The sequence below is a fragment of the Diadema antillarum genome, unplaced genomic scaffold, assembly GCF_040938485.1.
Source record: "Diadema antillarum isolate AM-2024a unplaced genomic scaffold, OU_Dant_1.0 seq00000221_RagTag, whole genome shotgun sequence".
NCBI classification, from domain to species: domain Eukaryota; kingdom Metazoa; phylum Echinodermata; class Echinoidea; order Diadematoida; family Diadematidae; genus Diadema; species Diadema antillarum.
This window is the reverse complement of record NW_027271275.1, coordinates 443,871-467,918: the sequence shown is the minus strand read 5'-3', so window position 1 is coordinate 467,918 and position 24,048 is coordinate 443,871. Positions and strand designations below refer to the sequence as shown.

The following is a 24,048-nucleotide window of genomic DNA, read 5'->3' as shown; positions in this document are numbered from 1 at the left end:
TCTGATAACCTACCTCGTAGCTCTCGATTTTGATTGGTGAGAAGTCCTTCGCGAAGTGCAGGGTGTTTAACCCGGTGAAGTGGTCCCACCTCACATCCAACTGGACCCCATGGAAGACCAGCTTAACGTAGCTGAAAATGGGCTATCCAGCCATCTCTCAGATGGAAATGAACAAACAAAGTTAGTTAACGATTCAGTTTGAATCACGAAACTGAGAGTGGCTTAAGAAAGTAAGTATTGTTTATGGAATCATTCCGTCAATGAGATTGATGCCTCTTCAATTTTCTTTTATTTGATTAATAATATCATTAGTGCAAATTGACTTCCGTTAGGACAAGCGGCGCAGGGATGTTGGCTGGAAAAATGGTATGACGTTTTACTTATAATATGCACTGAATTTCGTGACAAAGCAAACACATTGTGCTGTAGGTCCTACATAAATGGGTGGTAAATGCTGTCATCTAGGGGGTCACCTCCCTGCTGTCACAGAACTATGTACCCATACCACTAACCAAGGTGGTATCACCAGGGAGGTGGAATATCTCTTCCACCTCCAGGTATCACCCACTGGTATCACCAAGGTATCACCAGTGAGGTAGGAAGAGACCTCCCTGGTATCAACATATCTCCTTACACTCACTCTTCTATACTCTTTCCTCGTCGAACTCCTGCCACCCACACCACCACTCGTTCAAAACTCAAGACTTCGTTGTGGTCCCACGTGAAATTGGCGTAGGTGTGTGATATATCGTCGACCGACTTCTGCTGTTATGTCGAGCTGACCCAAACGTGCCTCCTCGGAACCGTTTTCAAACTCCACGCATTGTTCATGGCAAATGTTTTTATGATTCTTTTTTTTTTTTCTATTCCACTATCTGTGCACGTCAGATCTTAATGAGTGTGGTCTTGAACCCCGACCTTGCAACCAGCGGTGCATCAACACGCATGGGAGCTACAGGTGTCATTGCGAGCAGGGGTATCTCTTAGAAGAAGACGGAAAGACATGTATACGTGAGTACAGACTTTCATCATTTTTGTTATGATTATTTTTCTATGTAGGCAAGTGTCGGTATACCAGTCATCTTCATGCCTCAATGTAGATTTCGTATTCAAACACACGATATCGTGTCCATAGGAGTAGGTATACGGAGCTATTATTTTCTCTTGTGTGTGTGAGCGTGCGAGTACTCGTCTTGTCTTTGTGTGTGTGCGTTCGCGTATCCATGGGGCGTGTCGCACCAATTACTTCTCTTACTTCTTACTACCCCCCCCCCCCAAAAAAAAAGAGAGAAAAGAATAGATGTTAATTAGGTTTGTTTCTTGTTGCCGCCAAATGATATTCGCGTCCTTCGTATCATTTGATGTCCTTGCCTTGTTTGGGCGTGTGGGACAAACTTCTGAAGCCGTTCAGAGGTCGTTCAACCTTTGTATGAAGACTGTATAAAAATAGGAGAAAAAAAATACGACTGGATGCGAGCCTCGCTCTTTGTGGTGGATCTTGTCTCTATTGTTGTTGGTCTAGAAAGGAATGACATGATTTCACCCCTTGTTGACCTCCTTGTCAATTGTCGTGAGACCCGCTTATTGATCATCCCGCTCCAATTTTCATTATATTGCAATTTGTGGTGCGTCGGCATGTCCATGTTAGATTATGTTTACATTGGCTCCTCTTCTCTCTATTGTGGATGACTCAAAATAATAGGCAGCAAGAAGGGAAAAAAATAACACTTTGTGTATGTTCTCCTTGAACGCACACTGGAGTAGCCAACATGTTTACATACTCCTCCAATTCGGCAGCCGATTTCACACATGTCATGTCAAGACCAGAGCTCACGCTGTTACCGTCGGCGCTGAGGAAACAGCAAGTGGCCGGGGATCGACCGACATTGGCCGCTATCGGCGCTAACACGTCCAGTCCGAAATTCATGCACTGTCACCATGCACGTTTAGCCCCCATTCACAAATCCTCCAAAGACCACAAGAGTCCATATAGCAGACTGCACGTTAGTCAGACCTCGGGTCATATAGGATTAAAGAAGAGCTGCAGATCGTCATTCCGCCAATCAATATGACCATCCCCTAAACCTTCTCAACACAATCATTTATTGAGATGAGGATAATCAAACATTACAGTCATCCCGATATATCAATATTTGATTTATCAAAACTAAGGAATGGTTGGATAATCATCGTAAATAGTCATTTCAAAGGTAGATTTAGTCGTCATAATTGTAAAGTGAAAATCACTGAATTGATTAATAATAAAAAAAAATCCTAGTATTCTTAATCTCGTTATTTCCGTTGGGATACGCTTAATGCTTCATGCTGTATTTATTTCATCTTGTTGAACGTTCATTATGGCTGCTTCATAAGAAGGGTTGATAGTTTGAAGAAGTACTAAACTGGAAAATTGGTGACTATACTGCATCAATGAAAATATGGCTACTTTGTGTGTTGTCTTCATAACTACTTCCTGTATCGTCCTCCCTTCGCCCACGCCCTTCTTCGTTTAACTTAGCTGTGATTGGTTTGCAATTGATTCAAGCTCACACGAGTGTTGACTCGCAGAAAACATGTTGTCAATTTGACTGCAGTATTGATGACTTTGTTGTATACACACCTGCCTTACACTATTCTCTCTTCAAGACTCTCTGGTGCATATTATTTTGATCATAGAGTTACAAACAAACGATTTTAACTCACATTGCAATGCTCTCACAGTGTGTTCCTAGACTGAGTAGGTACTGACCAGAGAGAGAGAGAAAGACTACATTTCCTGTGATTTTTTTTTTCTCTCGCACAAAAGAACAAGAAGTGGATTCTCTACTATATTGCTCTTCGTCGATACTGAACTTGTAATGGCTTAAACATGGCATCCTCTACCCAGTAAATGCGATAGCTATAAATACACACCAGCATTCATCAAATAGTGGAATGTTAATGGGAATTTTTCCGTCTTGTAATGGCGTTATCACCTCGGCACAAAATCCCACTCAAGAGAACCGCGTCCGTGGTTGGTAGTGGCTGAACATCCGAGTGAGAATTAACTCAAAACAGAAAATATTTTCGGTTTTAAAGCGATCAAGTGACATTCATAGTTTTAGATAATTTACAAAATTCATGAGATACAATGCACAAATCTCAGAGGAAGAAAAATAACTGTGACCAACAAAGATGGCGGCAATACCTTGCAAAACGATTCATTGGCAATTAAAAATCACAACCTGTGAGTAACGAAAGTATAGCACATTTATATGAAATTATAAATAAGTAAGTAAATGAATAAATAAAGAAAAGAATACATAAGTAAATAGATAGATAGATAAATAAATAAATACGTACATAAATAAATAAATAGATAAATCAATAAATGAATAAATAAATGAATAAATATCATTATTATATGTATCAAAACCTATAAGAACTGGACAGCGAGCGTTGCAGATTGACGACATCTTCGAGGGTTATAATTAATTCTCATTGCTTAGCAACAGTCCACGTGACTCCGCGGTAATTGAGCTGGGATTGAACGCAGTGCCTTGTGGATATAATGCTATATACTGCATCATCACAATCAGCGGACGAAGGCAAAACTTTCTTCCCCTTCATGTTCTCCAAATGACGTCACAATGGTCAGGCATTCGTCGGCCAGTGTTGGGAATATAAAAAATGAATTTTTTAACGAGAGGAGGGGAAATTAAGTGCTTTAGAGCTTTCTCGGTTGAGACGTCAGCGTCTTCATCAATACTGTACGGAGACATTATTTATGGTGTGCGAAGTTGGAGCCGCGCAATATAAAGGTAATCCGAAGAGATTGAGGCAATGTAATATTAGTCTGCGTCCGTGTGTGGGTGGATGTCTGTCTGTCTCTTTCCAAGGAAGGTGTTACTATAGAGGCGGTCTGTCCGTGAGTGTCTGCGAATGCATGTCTTTTGTGCGTTTCCTTGGCGCGTGTATATGTATTGTGCATATCTTCGAAATCATGCTGTTAAAGTGTTGTACAAGACAGTTAGGCTACACGAACATGAATGGTCGCGATGATTATTCATCATACTGATTTCTTAAATTAGAGACTGACGTATGCCTCCGTCGTTGGAAAATGATGACAGAATCTATAGTCTCCGTGTTTGTTTACGTCATGTCTTAATCATCTTGTTTGTGCATGGTGTCCTGCGTTAAAAGTATTGTTTACCATTTGTTCTTTTTGTAAGAAAAAAAATATTCTGAACTGCTTGGTTCCTTTTGATACCATTGTATATGTAATAATGTGTAGAAAATGAAACTAAGTAAAAATGCGATAAAAATAATTATCAAATATCTAAGATTTTTTAAAAACTTTTTTAAAACTTTTTTTTTACCTGTTGGTTTACATCCAATGAAAAGTAAAAAAAAAAAATATCCAAGATTTTGATCTATCATACTCATATTCATTTACCTATGGAATGTAGTGTTAGAATCACCATCTCTAGACATGGGTTTCTTTTATATTTACTATAAAACATGTTTATAGCGACAGCATATTTTTTCAGAAGTTGTGCAAATGTGAATATTTCCTTATTAATTTCAACAAAGCTAAAAAATGTGACGATTATCTTATTATCATTATTAATTTGACATTGAGCTTCCACGAAGTTAAAGAGGGTCCATATAAGGCAACATCACGGCCATGGTGGCGTTTACTAAAAATAATGAGAACGATGATTACTCAGATGAGCTGGAAAATACATTCCTTCATGATAAGGATAAAGATAAACGCAGGTTGCCACGCATCAAAAGAAAAAAATACATTTGTCTCGTCTGCATACTTTATGAACGTAGAAGGAAGGAAGTATATATATAATAAAGATGTATCATTTTATTCCAATGCAATATTTTTCTTTCAAATCATGGATTAAGATTCAGTGTTTTCTGCCGGAATGGCGATAGGTAGATAGATAGATAGATAGATAGATACACGTAGATAGATAGATAGATAGATAGATAGATAGATAGATAGATCAGTGTTTTCTGCCGGAATGGCGATAGGTAGATAGATAGATAGATAGATACACGTAGATAGATAATGGCGATAGGTAGATAGATAGATAGATAGATAGATAGATACACGTAGATAGATAGATAGATAGATAGATAGATAGATAGATAGATAGATAGATAGATTGATGGATGGATGGATGGATAGAGAGGGTGCGGGAATTGAGGAAGAGAGAGGTATCCAGGTTTTTCTTCTGTGAATTTCGTTCTCGATCAACTATTCATGAGTCATTCCATATGGAGTGTCTTCTTGGGATGTGATTCAAGGTAGAGAACAAGAATACCCCTGGACGGAAGGCAGCCATTTTGTCTTCTCTTCAGGAACCGTAATGGAAGACACCGCGGCAGTGCCTAAAATCACAAGGGAGATACGGGTCGTGCGTGTTTTCAAGAGAAGAGCGAGACTTTGCCACGTCTTGAGCGACGCGAAGAATGATGGGAGTTTGGGAATTATTTCCCGACTCATCACTCTTCGATTCCTTGAAAGAGAAAGACCACTTAATAAAAAGTAGAAGAAGGAACAGTTTTACTTGAAGAGTACCATATTCTTCTATGCGTCCATATACGTGCACCGATATGCAACTACGCAGGTGCGTCCCTTTTGTGCCCCCCCCCCCCCCTCCCCTGGTCCCTATTATTTGACAGGGTCGCCTATCGAATCGAAACACCTGTGAACTGTTTATGAACCAATGCCTGCATACTTACAAAACGTGTTTGACACTGTCAGACATGGCAAACCATGCATGATCATATCATATCTCGCTTTTGAGACCTTGGCAATAGTGATTGTCAGAAGCGAGCAGCATTGTTTCGTGTGTGTGGATGGACGATGGAGCATGGACTAGTTTGTGTACAATGCAGAGGATCTCATCCACAAAACTCCATGACAAATTAAGATTTCTAGCGACAAAGAAAGACAACCTTCGTTGAGCGATGTTGCTCACCCTACCTTTGGGGAGCGATTTGGTTCACCAACTGCTAGCCTGCTTCCCTTCGACACGGAAGGTCCCTGGTTCGAAGCCACCCGGGACTCATTGATGCTAAACAATTTCTGTCTACCTCCATAATTCAAGTATACATTTGATGTTTCGAAATTAGATCACGGAGAATGGGAAGCGAAACACCAAATACCGGGTTTCCAAACTCACCTGCGTAAGGAGGGGGAGGGAGGGGCGTACCAGGGAGGTGTGAGAGAGAACACCTTCCTTGGGCACAAGATGCCAATTTCTCGTGTATTTCCCAAAATTCAAAGTCGAATTTCACTCTGGCACGATATGTGGTCTGAAAAAAAAAAGGCCAATTCAGTCAAACCTATTTTCAACCAGTTAACTCGAACTATGATTATGATACAAGCAACAACAAATTGAAAAAATGCCATTAATTTTTTATCATGGGTCTGTTTCGATCATATTGGCGGCTTAAACACAAACATGCAAAGAGGACTGGAAGACATCTTGCAAAGTAAGAACGAAATATACAGTGCAGCATATTACGTGGGTACTAGTATTCATTCAAGAAAAGAAACAGAAGCCGCTGTGTCAGGATCAGACAATAAGCTGGATATTAGTCAAAGCTAAGTGCTAGCGGACCCAAACTCACCTCGTTGTCTTGCAGTAAGCACAGTAACGACAGCGATACAAAGAGTAAAGATTTTACGGATTTTGAGGATTTTCTGTCACTTAAAAGATAGCTGCTGTCACGGACTGATGTCTTTATCGTTATCAATGGATCGAACTCAGAAGGGGCTTAATTGGCCACAAAAATTTGTTACAATCGAACTGCTCACTATCTCAAAAGAACATCGGTATCCCTCGATGAAAGAGCCTTATTTCTGTCTGTTTCCCCGGAAGCTTTGTCTCGATTTTGGCTCCAAGCAGCCTGTAAGTGGCCAATTAATCCGAGCGTTATCCCCATTCCAACCGAACTAATTTCTGTTTGAATTTTTTTGTATTAATCCTGCCAAGATAGAATAAAAACAATAAAATAACAACAACAGAAAGATCACTCTTTATTTAATGGGCGCTCAAAATGGAAATTTTTGTCTCAGGGATACTACGCATCAGTCGTGCAGATTTCATTGTAAGTCAGAAATTATGCATGAAAAGAAGGGGCCTATCTGGTCGTTCACCCAAGAAAACCTCTTCACAGCGTCCATTCTTCGCGTCACCGATTTCTTTGCCGCAAAAATCGCTTCAATTTTCGTCATAATTCACGCTAGTAACCACACGTTGACACCGGGCATTCATAACGGTGCTTAGTACATGATGTGAACTGTTAACCTTCAGATAACGACCACAGGGTGACAGTGATGGATGGGAATTGGACGGGCGACAACAGACTGACAGGATAATATTTTTAGCAAATTATTCTTCCGGTAAAACCGCGATCTGCTGGTGACTCTTGCTTGTGCGTCCCCTGTCCATTCGGCAGTACTGGGTAAATTCCGAGCTATATTTGTGTCTCGAGAAAAAAAAAATGTCCATATATGCACGCCCGCTGCACCACAAACATATCTGCAACACTATAGTTAAACATTTATATACGGCAAAGAAAATTCGTTTAAGAAAAAAATGAAATAGAAAAGCAGAAATGGTATACATATGAAGGCTGCTCTTTTTCTCTCTCTTGTTTGGTCTGCTCGCCTACACATTCTTCTGGAAAACTTGTTCCGCCGTTTACATCGTATCGTTACATCTTGTCTTTACGGGACGAAGAAAGAGGAAAAAAAAAGATTGAACAAAGTCCATTTCTCTGTCGCTTAAATTTAGCAATATGTCAGTGTCTGACGACGTTGTTGCTGTTGTTGTTTTTCATCATTCTTCGTTCTGTAAAGGATCCAGCAACAGTTACTAAGCGAAAGGAAAAAATAACGGGGCACAAAGTTTCCGATTAACTCCTCTGCGCCATTTCCCCTTTTCACGTCTATTTTTCATCTTATCTGCTGCAACTACCTGTTCCTCCTCCCCATCCACTTGTCTCTGATTTTAACTGTGGGACAAAGACAAACAAACAAACAAACAAACAAACAATAAAAAAAAAACTAGAACACCAAAAACAAACTAAAACAAAACTCAAGGTAAACAAAACAAAGAAACGAATAACTAAAAATACGCAGTACACGGGATCAGTCCTTGAAAAGTCTAATGCTGATATGAGAATTGGCTGAAAGTCGTCTTTCTGTCTGTCGGCACCAAAGAGCTTTTACTTACGAGTTGGTACCGGTTTAGTCAGCACAGACAATGATGCCTGACAACAAAATGATACTAGTAAGCTAGTCTCTCCCCTCCCTCCCCCCCCCCCCCCCCCATCCTCCCTCACCACGTCCCACACCTCTGTAATGGTGCGCCTAATGGTTATGCCGTAATGTCCTGGCCGATTTGCTTTGCCGCAAATTACGATGAAGAGGGGGAACATTATTTGAACGCTCAAAAAATGCACATTATCATAATGATTATCAGACGCCACAGACACAACAGGCGATATATACTTCACTTCACTTCGAAGATGAGTGTAATATAATATATCACATAAGAGCAGTTCTCTCTCCAGCCATCGACAAACCACTCTTCACTCTGCAAAGCCAAGTCGTTGAGGGCGGGGCTGAATGCTTTCTTTTGAAGTCAGATCAATTGTTATCCTCTTCGCAAATGCACATTACCATAATCAGAAACCACTGACACAACAGGCGGTATATACTTCACTTCACTTCGAAGATGAGTGTAATATAATATATCATATAAGAGCAGTTCTCTCTCCAGCCATCGACAAACCACTCTTCACTCTGCAAAGCCAAGTCGTTGAGGGCGGGGCTGAATGCTTTCTTTTGAAGTCAGATCAATTGTTATCCTCTTCGCAAATGCACATTACCATAATCAGAAACCACTGACACAACAGGCGGTATATACTTCACTTCACTTCGAAGATGAGTGTAATATAATATATCACATAAGAGCAGTTCTCTCTCCAGCCATCGACAAACCACTCTTCACTCTGCAAAGCCAAGTCGTTGAGGGCGGGGCTGAATGCTTTCTTTTGAAGTCAGATCAATTGTTATCCTCTTCGCCAACTTCCCAAGGAGTAGGCTCACGAAATTAGTTGTAGGTGGAGTACAATATTCATCTCTGTGGTTGTTATTGTTGTATACTGGTGAGCAGGTCCGACAGCGCGGCAAATTATGACAAGATAATCAGATGCCGCGAACAATGACACAATGATTTCATGTAGTTGAATTCGATTTTTCCTTTCCTATTTTCCCGCCAAGAGATGATAGATATAGAGATGCAAAATGGCTACTGTACACGAATGGAATGGTAAATATCATAATTTCATGTATTCCGAAGTTTCGTAGAAGAACCAATACTATATTTCGTTATAACATGTGGTTCATGTTTGTTCCTCTGTACGCAGAACTGCGTGACCTTAGATTGCACTTTGTGATTCTGCCTGTATATGCTTATTCTTTTCCTTCCGTGGCATGGTGCCATAACGAACCTATCTCCATGGTGCCATAGATGTGGATGTGTTTATCTCCATCAAACAGACAAAAAAAAAAGCACTGTTATGCACTGTTACAGTGCATTTTTTTTTTAATCATCAGCAGAAAAAGATAAAAATTAACAGCTCAGTCTGTACTGTTTCCGCACAAAAATCCAGTGGAACACATCGTGTTCTGTCAATCTATTTTTTCCGGGGAGGGGGGTGGGGGGCTTGAAGCCGCTACATGTCTACGATTAGGTCACACCGACGCACTAATCTGGCATTACTTGTTTGAATGACACATTCCTTGATATTCGATCTCCTCAGAAGTTCCAGTGAAGTTAGATTTAAGAATTCTTTTTAGATTTCTTTGTAGTGAAATTGCTTGGTCCTATTTCAAACTAACTGTTGTGTTGTCTGGAATTTTGTTTTGTTTCGGTGAGATGTCTGTGAAATATTATTCTAATATTGCGTCCCTACGATGGTATGAATATGGTTATCACTTGTATACCTGCAATCCTATCATTTTTCATCTATAGCAATAGTGTTATAATCAATATCATTATGATTGTTATCATCACGATTTCTGTTTTTCATCTCTGTCATTATGTTCAAGCATATTCATAATTTTGCAATTGTTTTCTTTTTTCTGCCTACGCCCCCACTCCCTTTTCCCCCTACAGGTGACGGTCGCTGTCGTCCAGGGATGTGTGCCTACGGATGCCGAAAGATCGGGTATAGAGTGGAGTGCATTTGTCCCGCAGGGTTAGACGTCGCTGCGGATGGCTACCATTGCGTAGGTAAGAAACTGTGCGCTCATCTGACTCACTTCGCACCCCTTCCTCCCCCCGCCCCCTTCCCATTCCAAAATCGATTCTGTTTTAACTGATTGACCAAATCGGCTAAAAAATAACAAGATCAGAATAAACAAAGAAAATTTATTGTTATGAATCTGAAACTGAGGGAATTCTGAGTAAAAATTGGCGTTTCTTATACAAAAAGGCAGAATATACGAAGACTGCCCCGTACACATTCAATAGTGAATTACAAGTCACATGATATTAATGAAGAGAACCAAGTAGACAAATGAATTGTGACATTGTGAAAGTGAAAGATATATCATAAGATTAACCACATACAATTGTAAACCGAGGAAAGTCCGTTTCAGATCATCTTAGAGTCGCTGTTTGTTTTCCATCAATAGGGTCAGTGAATAAATAGTTTACTCATTGTGCTCAGGGAAGTGGGCCGCTTCCCCGGTTTATTTATACTTTCTTCATAACTACGTTAGTGTTAGTCACTAATGATGATGATAACAATAATGATAATGATAATAATATGTATAATAATAATAATAATAATAATAATAATAATAATAATAATGATAATAATAATGATTATTATTATTATTATTATTATTATTATTATTATTATTATTATTATTATTATTATTATTATTATTATTATTATTATTATCATCATCATCATTATTATTATTATTATTATTATTATTATTATTATTATAATGATGATAATAATAATACAAGTAATAATGATGATAAGGTCTTCTTTATCCAGGGTAGCCTCTTCAGTGTTGTTACTGCTCTACCAGAGGGCCCTGCCATTAATATCTTAACCTTAGCGTTGCCAGGTACCCATTTATATACCGTTAGGCGAGAGGGACGTGGTGGGTGTATATTGTCCAAGGACGTAAGCACTTGTGGACAGGAATTGAACTCGGGACTTTGGTAATCCGATTGAGAGACGGGAGCCTTATCCACTATGCCACAGCGCCCCATATACGAGCCTATGAATGCGAATCTCTACAAATACAGTACAAATCGTGAAACTCTCCATGCACTGATGCAGATAATGCTGAGATGGGGGTTGACTCCAAGCGATACAACTCGCTCCCCCCCCCCCCCAGCTCCCCTCACCGCCACTCAGCCTGACTGGAAAAGATTATCCTTCATAAAAACCAAAACATACGACATTTAAGCAATCCTCTTTTCACTCTGTGTACCACCTCCCCCAATTCCACTTTGATACATTACACGTCGGCCATAAAAGACAAAACGACAGAGTGCACAAATCTAATGCTTGGCACTACTTTATATTGACCTCATCCAGAAATCTTAGGCTTTGTGGATGATGCTCAATCATTCTCGCATCACTGGATTATCACTGGAATTCTTTGTAATATTCACACTCTCCCAATAGTCATCCTGCATCGCAAATCACACCGGTGACAAATTTCTTAGCTGGACTGGGGAAACGGTACATTACTATAGTATTATAAAACGCGTTTAATCTATGAGAGCTATTATAAAGCCCTGCCAGCGTTTAGAGAGCGAAAGAGGGAGATTTATCAGTGGCGATATTCAGCTGTTAAAATGTTCGACTGCGCAGAAGGCCCTGACATTTGAAAGAACCATGTGAAACCAACACATGGACGGATAGGGAGAGAAAGAGAATATGAAAGACTGACAGAAACTGAGGGGAAGGAAGAGAAAGAAGGAGAGAGATATACAGTAGACAGAGAGAGAAAGAGAATGAGAGAAAGATAAAGTAGAGGAAGCTTGAGAGAAGATAGCAGAACAGAGCGGATAGGCAATGAGAGCATTGACATGGGTCGTGTCTGGTAGTTCGACGGAGTAGCTGGAGGGATCATGCTGTTGATCCAGGGGAAAGCCGCTCTAAGCAGCCCACTACATCACGAATAGTTTTCTGTTCCCAAGGAAGTTTCGATCCCGTCCTATGACCTCTATCGACATTGATCGATTGCAACACTCGCCGACATCATAATACACACATTATTAGGAGTACAAACAAGCTCACAGTAACAACATGCAAGGCGTGCCCCAAAACGGTGGCAAACGCGTAGACCAAAACGGCATGTTTCTGGCGCATTATAAATGGCATCAAAGGCGACAGAAACGTTTTCTTTAGAAACAAAATTTGACTTTTTATGCCTGCAGGCTTTTTTTTTTAATCGCCAGAAGGGAAGAATGGTGCCGAATTAAATCAGTCAGCTATGAGTGAAGTGATGATTTTATCTTGCCCTCAAAACTCGCTCAAACTGAAAAGGAAAAAAAAAAATGAAAGAGGGGTGTCGATCAGAATGACAGATTAATGGCTAGACGATAGATATAATCGCGCTGCTATAGGTATTGTATAAAAATGCAAAATAAATAACAGTAATAACGGGGATAATTTTGATAGCACTCAACGCAGACACTCTATGTTTTGGTTGGAAGAATCACATTACAAGAAATTAAAACACAAAATTAATCGCGAATGAATAATAACTGATCTGACAGTTACATGAACAACTTTTCGTTGATATTTCATAGTGTACAATATTTGTCGGTTGTTTGAAAAATCTTAAAGTCAATAACGAATTTCATGCTACCTGCAATGTTTGCCTCGTTTGCATTCACACTTTCAAAATATCCTGAAAGCAAATCGTATCGTTTATTATCATGTTTTCATCCTGCTATGATGCTCGAGAAAACGAAGATAGGCTCATTGTCTATCTTTAGCATTCTCTGGTGCACCATAATCACACGAGAGCTACATAACTTCAATTAATTTGCACTGAAGACGAGTATGAGTAGGAATAACTTATCATGTATCATGCTGTCTGGCACTCAATTGATATATTAAATGATGGCTCGACCACACTAAGACCTCGCACAGGACGCAGGCAATGATTTTGATGGTGCCGATATCACATGACAATTATGTTCCAGCCGATCAAGTCGAGGCAAATATTCGGTGGGTGTTTTTTTTTCTTTAATCACTCCCCAACGCTCACCCCTAAATCTGCCCTGTCTGAGACTTTGATTATGAGATTAGTCACTGTGGTCTATCGACATTCTTTCATCAACAAAATATGAAACTTTACAGATTAAAGAAGCCCCGGGCATTTTGAAAGATCATCCTGGTGTGATCGTCACCTCTGTATTAATATGGACATATCTCCCTTGCTTGCAACAGCGCGAAACTGTCTTTATGGTAGCAACTGAAAATTACAAAGGGCGACAGAAGTTGTCAATGGCAGTTGACTCATTGTCTCTCAGAAAATTGTTCCTTGAAACAACGCCCTCTCAACTTAAAGTGTGCCCTCCCTTCAGAACAAGTTCTTAAATCTTACAGCGGGCGTCATACATTCTCAAAATAAAGACATTAACATTGACTAACCAACTCGTTAGAATTGCGGTACTAAATTCTGAATGCCATTTTCATTATCGTATATCGGATATCCTTGTACCTATTTTTTTCATCTACTAGATATTGACGAGTGTGCAACCGGTGCAGTGCGGTGTCCTGCCGACCAGAGATGCGTCAACACGTACGGGAATTTCATGTGTCTATGCCAAGAAGGATACATCTTCCGCTACATCAACGGCAAGATGCGATGTACAGGTGTGTATAAACTCACCGGTCGGTGTTCATGCGAGAGATAAGAGCGCAAATTGTGCTAACTCTAGAATCAGGATATGCTATGTTTTTGAAGAGTTGATGAAAAATTCTGTTTGGTGCCTGTCATCGTTCTCCTGGTTTCCTCTTCCTCTCCCCTCTTCCTCTTCCTTCTTTTCATCCGCTCCTGCTTTCCTATACTTTCCTCCTTTTCCCCTCATCTTTCATCCTCCTCCTCTTCTTCTTCTCCTTCTTCTTTTTGTTTTCCACTTCTTAATCGTCTTTATATTTTCCGCACCCCTCATGGAGGAACTCACCAACAGACTCTTCGCAACAATTAGTCAGGGATTTCCCTGCCAGCACACGAGGCAACATCAACACATTAAAGGGGATGGCTGTTAGTAACTGATCAGTGGGAATCAGTGGGAATGCTGGGGGATGATTGTTCCAATCCTTGTGGGATTCATTTAAGAGTACATTATATATCTATTGTTGTGTGAAAATTATTTGCTTCAGAATGGTCTCATATTCAAGTAATGTGCAATTCAATGTTTCCAGGTTAGCATGCCTATATAGTGTTGGGGCGATCGTTAACGGCTGTATAAAGCATGTACTGCAATCAGCGTAGTTACACTTTAGCGATCAAATGCAACTCTTACTAATGATAATATCTTGCCCCCCCCCCTCCGCAAAATAAATGTTGGACGTGCCTCATTGCGAACAAAGGATGACCATGATGATACAGGGTTATAATCTTTATGTGTTATATTTTGGGTGTATGTGTCTGTAGAGTCGGAAGACCGATGTCTAAGCCAGGGCCTCGTGTGTGACAGCAATGCGAGCTGCAAAGAGGGTACTGGAGGCGTTCCGGAGTGTGTGTGCAACGACGGTTACATGGGAAACGGAGAGGAATGCACTAGAGTCCGTAAGTTCTCCTCTTGATAAACTCTGTCCTGGGGACCGTTTCATGAAAGTTGTCAGCCCCGACAAGATGTCAGTCTCCGACAGTTATCATATAGTAACAGTCAGTGAACAGAGCTTCACAGCCAATCAAAACCAAGGATTTTAATGAAACTGTCGAGAGACTGACAACTTGTCAGGGCCGACAACTTTCATGAAACGGTCCCCTGATGAGCGTAACAGGGAGGTTGGAAGAGAGAGAGAGAGAGCCACCTCCCTTGTGGTAAGCACTGTTGGGGATGGAGGGAGAGTAAAACCATGGAGCTAGCTCCATGGTAAAACATCACTTTACGTGGCAGAAATTGGTGCGTCGCTTTATGGTATGAAACATGTCCCATATAGCCATATTAGCTTTCAATGAAATTGATGATGCGCCCTGTCCTTTTTGAGCCTCCCGAAAGCGACCCCTCCTCACACTCACAACAAGTTTACCTTGTTGCTATGTCATTCATTCTGAGGTGATATACTACAAATAGTTTGACAGGGGATCTGTTTCCATGGAGGAGCTCTGATGAATTTCGCTGATGCACAAAAGCAGATGACGAGTTATTCGTAAACCATCTCTTCGCCGCCGTGCATCAGCGAAACCACACCACCTGTCAGTGTGTCGTGGTGTCGGGTGTGACTGGTTTGTTTCGTTTTTAGGAAAATAGACCCAAGTCATCTGTGGCCTTGAAAAAGCGACGTGGCGAAACGAATCACTGTTAATGCGCGTTCGTATGAGTTGCTATGGTCTTATAATCTAAACTGATCCCTTAATGGGCTGTCATGCACTACTCATCTACCCTTTTAGTGAACCCTTAGATTCTTCTCGATTTTTAATCTTTTTTTTTCTGTTTTTTTTTTTTTGACTGAAAATCCATACCCGTAGCACAATTGATGATATTATCGCTTTGCTCGGTTTGTCTGTATTAAGTCCATAGAGCATATATTATATGTATAGGTGACAATATTGTATCTTTTTTTTTTTTTTTTTTTTTTGGTTTGCTTGCTTTTGATGAATGACAGCTCGTGCGAAAAGATTAGTATCCTTGCTGAAGTCATGGATGAATGCTTATCCAATGTGGATATTAATATATATATATATATATATATATATAGTAAAAGGTAAAGTGTGATATGCCTTCCGACTGGTTAGATTGCATCACTCGATTGTGAAAAAAAAGTTTCGATGTAGTAACACGGTCGTGCATACATATTCTTTTCCTTGTGTTCGTTTAGTGTCAGCTTTAATGCCAAAGTTAAAGTGACCATTCCGTAGTAGATACACGTGCACAGCTGTGATCCCCTTTAGGTCGGATGGATGAATTATCTCTCCTGGAAGTAGGATGAATATGACCTTCATGTTCAACCTGCGTTCTTGATTTACTTTTGTTATATGTAATAATGGAAAAACAAAAACAAAAACAAAAACGAATGAAGGAGAAGGAGGAAACGAGCTAAATGTGGTTTGATGGCGTGCTGCCCTCTGGGCGTGGCTCCATCTCCCTAGGAATCTGACAAGGGGCAAGGGAGTACGAGAGGGAGAGGAGAGCCATTTCGGAAGTAGGCTTCTTGCTGGTCAAGTTATTCGCGCTGTGAATCGGCTATGTATACCTATAATTACATACGGACCTCCGATGTCAGGCGTAAAGTTGACACCATTTTTCCACTTCTGATGCTGGGGATACAATTCTATTGTCCATGTCTTCGAATATCCAACCTGATCTTATGAAATGTGTTCAAGGCTGCTTGAATTCCTCCCGTCTCCTTCCCCGTTCCCATCCCTGCCAAAAGAGGAAAAATGGAACATGAGGTTTCGTCATGCAGTTCTTGTGTTTACTTCCAATGTATTTAAGATAGAAATATTGTATACGTTCATTATTTGAAACTGTAATATAGGGCCAACGTGAATATACGATTATGTGAGCTTCAGAAAAGCAAAGAAAAAAAAAAGGAAAACAAAGTTTTGTTTTGTTGATTAGTCGGTCGTTTTTGTACCGTGCTAAATATTAAGGATATCATAAAGTGAAATACTTTAATAACATTAATAATGTGGATCCTCAAGATAAGTAACATTTCAAAAAGAACAAACATTTCAAGGTTCATGACAATTTACCACTTACATCGATTGGCAGCTGCTGTATGTCTCTTCTGCTATGAGAGCAATATTCTAATGGGACTACTTTTATCTATTTTTTTGTTCACTTGTTTATTACCGAAGAGTCAGATTGAAAAACACGAGATGTCTTGTCAAACAGCCTTTCTTATGCCTACACCAGTTTCGTTGTTAGAGTATTCTTTGGTGAACGTTTGTGAAGACATGTTCAACAGCCACTGTCTGCCGTTAATCTTCTTCGTTGTTGTAGTTGTTTTGTTGTCAACCAGTTATTCTATCTATTATTAGATTCCTCTCCCCTGTTTCTGTCTCGCTCTCCTGACATTTCAATACCACATGTTCGTGTAAATGGGGCACCTGACTCGCTGGCACGGACAGATCTCTTATTTTGGCCATATACACCTTGTGTGCCTCCGTTGGTCACGCTGTTCTAGGGATTTGGTACAGATCCAATCGCATTAGTAACAAGAATTAGAACAAGTAAATAAAAAGAACAACAAGAACACTATACCAACAGCAACAACAACAACAACAACAACGGCATCAACCAAGATACCCTTAACCAAGATAATCCGAGCGAACGTTTTGTAATTTAGCAATTAATTCTTCACATCCGCCTCTCGTTTTCAGGACATAATATTGAGCTTTCTCTCGTTTTAACAATATTACGCGGACGCCGGCGCCCAGTCACTGTATCATAGTTTCTGTCAGGATTTCTGTTCAACGGTGAAGCGGTGAGTGTGCGTGAGATTTAACAGTATCAGGGGTCACAGTCAAATTAACTTTACGCGCTCAATTCGCAGTTGGGAACCTCGAGAAATGAATATCATTTGCTCATAAATATGCATTCCCATAAATGAAGGCCGCTACTGGGAACAAAATGATTGAAAGAAACGGAAAAGAATTAACTCGTTCCAGATTTTTTAACGTGTTTCACCTCAAAAATTGGCAAGCACATTTCGCTATTGCTTTGACGTGCTCACAAGTGCCAACAATGTAATAGAAGTCTCTAGTCATCAGAAAAGAAATCTAATTGTCTATGCATGGGCGATCTCGCTATGAACCACTTCATTTCAAGATGTCTAGGAGATGTAGAGACCAGTAAACGAAACGATTGATGGACAGAAATTAACAAGAGAGAAATTACACAATGCTAAACTAGCTGGGCAGTCGTGTATGTTCATGGATAGATTGATTGGTTAAGATATAGACAGGTAGATATAAAGAAAGATTGATAGGTAGAAAGATAGATACGTACATGTATAAACACACACAAAAAATACGAATAGACATACATAAAATCATTCATATGCATTATTATACGTACAGATGAGTACATACATACATACATACATACATACATACATACATACATACATACATACAAATATACCGTGATGGTTGTGATGTACATACATAGGCCCTGCATTCGTACGAATAAACTTGTGAACAAAGACAGAAAGAGGGAGGAAGATCAAAAATGAAGTGGAATTCTCGTATTACCTATTTTGGTCGTTTCTATGATGATAAGACTTCCTTGCATTAAAAGAAAAAAGTCATTTAAAAAAGGATCCCTTGGGAGCCACTGCAAGATAGATGGGATGGCGTGTCCTCTTAGAGTTTTTACTGTATCCTTCAGGATGATTTTTTTTTTCAAGAAAGATGAGGGAAATTAGGTTATAGATGACAGGCCAGCGTATGCGATCATCCTAATTTCATTCTGGTTATTTTTTTTTCTCTCTCAGTCTTTCCAAGGAAAGACTTATTTTCAAGGAAGCATTGCTATTCAAACCCCCGTATCATTTCTTGTCAAAGCTCAGGTTGACTTCCATTTGGCAGAAGGGATGCATAATACATTTAGCGGATGAAGGAAGTAGCTAGCTCTCGGGGACTGTTGCTAGGAGAATATGGAAATGAATATGACAAAGAAACGATACAGAGGCACATTCAGCATCCCTGCTTCCACTGTTAAAAGCTTCATCTCATTCTCATGGACCCCGTGACTTGGCACCTGTTCACTTGATTTTGGCATCTGGACTGTATGGGCTAAGCTTCTCTCTCTTTCTTTCTTTTTTCTTAATAGGTCTTCAACTATACAAATTGTTCAACAATCGACCCATTGAGAGTGAAGTTACTCTGCCTACTATAACCCCTCCCCTCTCGTCAGTATATTTGTATGTATGAACATAAACGCTGTGTCGACAGGGATTTTCACCCGAGGCCCCCTAGCCCAATGATGGCCTTTTGTATCTACATGAGATGAAAAGACCTTTCATGTCATTTTCTTGTCGTATTTATTAATTGTTCCCCATTTCTTTTAAAGCTTTTAAGCTGAAAACAAAATCTCTGAAGCAGCGCAGATTATTTGAAGCCTAGCTATGACAACATGCTATAATCTTTAAATGACAAATTGGAGACAATTTATCATTGTCCTGGATTTGCGATCATCCAATAAGAGTCGCCTTCTTCCGCGAACGATTTCTTGCCCTTAGAAAAATAATAATGATGATAAAGATAATGATGATTTGCATTTATATAGCGCATAATAATCTAGAAGATTCTCAGTGTGCCTAGATAACAAGGTATTCTGAATTTAAGAAAAAGATACTTTTTGAAGAGTTTGCAAAGCGCTAGGTGCCTGCCTCATCCCAAAGTTTATTTAGAACTTGTGCATAACTTTTGGCAGTTAACGTCAACAAATTCCTGAGTATTGTCAAGGAATGATTACTGCCCTCATAATAACCGTGGAGATCGGAACAGTTCAGATGCGACTGTCAAGACTAATACCGCCATTTTGAAGTGATTCTCTTGTGAGTCAGTTTAATTGCCCCGCGGCCATGCGTGGTGCAAATTGCCTCCGCACCCACGAACTCCGGAGTCCGTGATTCTGACAGATTCATGGACCCTTCGAGCTTCCCTAAGTACTCGGCGTCACTTTCTAGAGTTCACCGTCGGTGAACTACAAAGTGTCTCACAGGCTTGACTCGGGAAGTTCTACCGATTTCCCAATTCACTATTCCTCTCTAATTTTCCCGGTACGCCTTTGCCCAATGAGATTTGATTCTCTCATTCGTTACCCCCCCCCCCAAAAAAAAAAAAAAGAAATGGAGAAGAAGAAGAAGAAGAAGAAGTGGATAAAACGAAGAAAGGGAAGGAGAAGGAGAGAGGGGGAGAGAAACAAGGGGGATGAAGGGGAAAAGTAATCCTTTGGGGCAGAAGCCCTGTAAAGGCAAAACTCACGTTCACAGTCATTTTCAAAGTCCACCCCATTGTTTATGTTTCAACGCTTATGTAGTTCTCCTCTGCTTCACAAAACGATGCGGGTTAGCAATCAACGATCAGATGATACAAAAATGCTCTCATTGTATCATACCTGACCATGTTGATTGATTCCCACCGGTTGCGCTGAAACAAATTCCATGTTGGCTATTTAAAGAAGAGGACTAATTGTTTATTTTCAATTGTTTGATTGATGGATTGATGGATTGATGGATTGATGGATTGATGGATTGATGGATTGATGGATGGATGGATGGATGGATGGATGGATTGATGGATTGATGGATTGATGGATTGATGGATTGATTGATTGATTGTTTGTGTGTTTGTGTGTTTGTTTGTTTGTTTGTTTGTATGTTTGTTTGTTTACATCTGAGAAGATGGCTGGATAGCCCATATTCAGCTACGCTAAGCTGGTCTTCCGTGGGGTCAAGTTGGATGTGAGTTGGGACCATTTCACCGGGTTAAACACCCTGCTCTTTGCGAGGAATGAATGAAGCGGGATCTTTTACGTGCATGAGTTGTGACTCTCTCATACACGGGACCTCCATTTTTATGTCCTATCCGATTGATTAAATGATTGATTTGTTATTAGTGTTTGAGTGTGTGCGTGTGTGCAGTTTGGGGGCTTGATTTTTTTTTGAAAATATGAACTGTAGTTTCCTTTTTTGTGAACTGTAGTTTCCTTTTTTGCAGTGAGTACAATTACTAGTAGCCATGATGTTGATATACTGTACATTTTGTAGTTGTTTTGAGTTGGATTTGGGATTTGGGGATTTCAAAATAAATTTTATTTCTCGCAGCGTTTTGCATCCGCTAAATTACTATTTTTTCCGACGCCATCCTAATTCGAAGTTTCTTACTTCCCCCACTCTCTCGTCGTGGTCTCAGAAATAAAGGACTGCAATTCGAACCCGTGTTACTACCTCTCGGCCTGCTCGCCTTTAGACCTCGACCTGAGAACCATGCCCGTACCAGAGGACAGGATGGTGAAGATGTACCAGTGTGCGCCGTGCCCAAGGGGCTACAGCGGAGACGGAGAGGTTTGTCAAGGTGAGTCGGGGCAAAATCAGGTTTGTTTGTCAGTCGAAAGAGTAATAAAAAAGTAGCAAATTTTGACTGGTTAGAAAAAAAGACAGAGAAAAAAAATGAAGAGTAAAACTGTTGTAGGGCCAGACGATTAAAGATATGAAAATGTTCACCGAGGACATGGCTTTGGAATTGTTGATTTATTACTGGGATGTTTTGTCGTGGATAAGAGGGATGTGTCCTTGAATTGAGGAGAAAGGTGAGAACTATTGTAGAGTAACAGTTTGCAAGTGAATGATGTTATACTGTACTCCTAGAATGTTAATAAATCACATTTGACGTGTTTTTCTCCTCTAAACGACCTATTCAAATTCGTGGTTTTTGCTGCAATTATCGTTGTGCAGTGCATTGTACTGGTAGGTTACTCCCATGAGTCGCCAGCTGCTTTGAAGCATGGATGATTTCAAACCTCAAAAAGAAAAGTGAATACAAGTCCACTCTTTTCGACGGGGAGGGGGGGGGGTGGTAAGATGAGGGGCACCCTCGAGTCCTGGAAAATGAACGGATGCACATCAGCGAAGTGTCAATATATTTGAAATGGTAAAGTGGAAAAATCAATACAAAGTCCAAAGCGAGAATGTTTACTGTGTGTCATGGTTCAGCACGCGTTGGAACCAACCTGCGTACTTCCGTCACCTATATTCAGTCTTTGTTGTGTGGGAGGTGTGATGACTATCGCTTAATTGACACTTCATGGACCATTAATTTGTCAGCAGAGGCACCGTGACCACTTTATGTCAATCCATGTCATGGAGTTTTGATGTCAACAGGCTCTGACATCCAAGTCACGTACCTTTTTTATGTATCATTTTATCATCTAGTCCGAAGGGCAGAGAATTTTCTTTTTCGTTGTCGATCAAAATGCTCGAAAGTGATGTGTGATTACTCTTCAAAGTCTTGCCAAAAAGAGTTGCAGCGGGGCTTAACAGTCTTTCTTTCATTGTCATTCATGGTATAGATATATATTGAAGGATTTTGCTTTGTAATCCTCAACACGACAATTGTCTTATACGGAAATACGTCGTCTTGCACCGATTGAAATCAACGTTTGTGTCAACGTTTGTATCGCAATAGTGCGCTTTGATGAATCTTAGAATAAAATGTTTGGTTCATAAGATGTGCCAAAATGTTTACGTCTAAGAGGTGATAAAAGTGCTAGGGGCCATCAGGCTGCGTAAAGCGAGCTCCATTAAGACAAAATATAAAAATTGCAAATAATGTGACATGTTTGACACTGCGCATGGTAATGTTGAAGAGGGCTGGAAGACCGACAAAAGCCAAGGTTTGTTGAAGTCTTTCCTGTCAGTTCAAGGAAGGAGAATCCGCCGTCTCCCCTCCAGTCTAGGTCAGTTTACATGGTTTAGGCGTGTGCTTAAGAAATATTATATTCATTCTCCCCCAAGCCAGAGTTTACAGACAAAGGACGTTCTCAGCGCTTACATTTAAAAAAAAATAGTATACCTCGAAATACATACAACATGCAAACATGGCAAAAGAATGTGTGGACGAACTAGTTCTAATAGTCTATTTAGCTATCCAAATAAGATAGACGCCTTAGTCCTTCAACACTTTGTTTGTGTTTGATGTTGAGCTACTATTACAAAAATGATTACTTTTGTATTGTTTGAAAACGATTTTTGACTGGCATCACACCATATTTTGTCCATTTTTTCTTTCTTTCTGAGTGACCTCCCAACATTACGCGAAGAAATATTTCACTCTTATTATTTATAATCATAATATTCCTCTGCCCCATCTTTTCCCTTGCAAGATAAAGGACTTGACACCTTGATGTATCTAAAAGTTCGATAGTTACTTGACACTTTGATGTATCTAAAAGTCCGATAGTTACCTATATCATCTGTAATCCGTAATTTTGCAAAGTAACTGAACTGACTTTTTTTTTCCTAGAATGAAGCTCATGAACTTTCCATAAACCCCCTGAATCACATATCCAAACAATCCTTTAACGAAAAGTGATCGGCGCAACAAACACAATCATTTCAGCGGCCTGACCGAATAAGGGACGACCCGGTATGTAAGGCGATACGCAGCCTAAACACCGCGGACATGGATTAAGATGACACGAGCGAATTATCCCGAGATGGAAGATGAGCTTTAGAAGAGGACAACGAGGGGATCAAGGGTCGGAAGAAACGGAAATCCGCTGAGAGAAGCGAGAAGGACGACATCACGATTGTGGTGAAAGAGTCAAGTGTGGATTAAGAAAAAAAAGAGTGACTTTTCTTCTCTTTCTTTTTCTAGGACCGTTCTCTCTGTTTTCCCAAATCTTCAAACCTCCGGGGAGTTGACAAGGGAGGATGGGGTAATGGTCACAAGTCAATTGTGACTCAGGTTTTGCAGAGATTTCGTGTGAATCTAATGTGACAGGTGGATGTTCGTGCCAATTGGGGGGACACATTACTCGATGTTTTATTTCTGTTTCATCTCCCTTTTCTCTCTGTCTCTCTCGATAGATATCGACGAGTGCGCCGAGGGCACGTCGCTCTGTTCCCCGGATGCTGACTGCACCAACACTCAGGGCTCCTACCGCTGCGCGTGCAGGGAGGGATTTACCGGCAACGGGTATATCTGCGATGCCCTCGGTAAGAAATTTCACAACACAATTTCAGCACGTATGTCGGTGTGTCAGCAAGTATGTTGGCTATCAAAAACAAAAACAAAAACAA

At 40.2% G+C, this 24,048-nt stretch overlaps 1 protein-coding gene across 1 annotated transcript in view; it reads left to right on the top strand.

Annotated features, from left to right (window-relative positions):
- Positions 1-24,048, top strand: part of LOC139729166 (uncharacterized) — an 84,529-nt gene that overhangs the window by 26,469 nt on the left and 34,012 nt on the right. The window contains exons 5-10 of the mRNA XM_071640096.1: positions 889-1,011; positions 10,194-10,310; positions 13,804-13,938; positions 14,723-14,857; positions 21,161-21,322; positions 23,836-23,964. Coding sequence (XP_071496197.1) covers positions 889-1,011; positions 10,194-10,310; positions 13,804-13,938; positions 14,723-14,857; positions 21,161-21,322; positions 23,836-23,964 — 801 coding nt within the window. The remainder of the gene's footprint in view (positions 1-888; positions 1,012-10,193; positions 10,311-13,803; positions 13,939-14,722; positions 14,858-21,160; positions 21,323-23,835; positions 23,965-24,048) is intronic.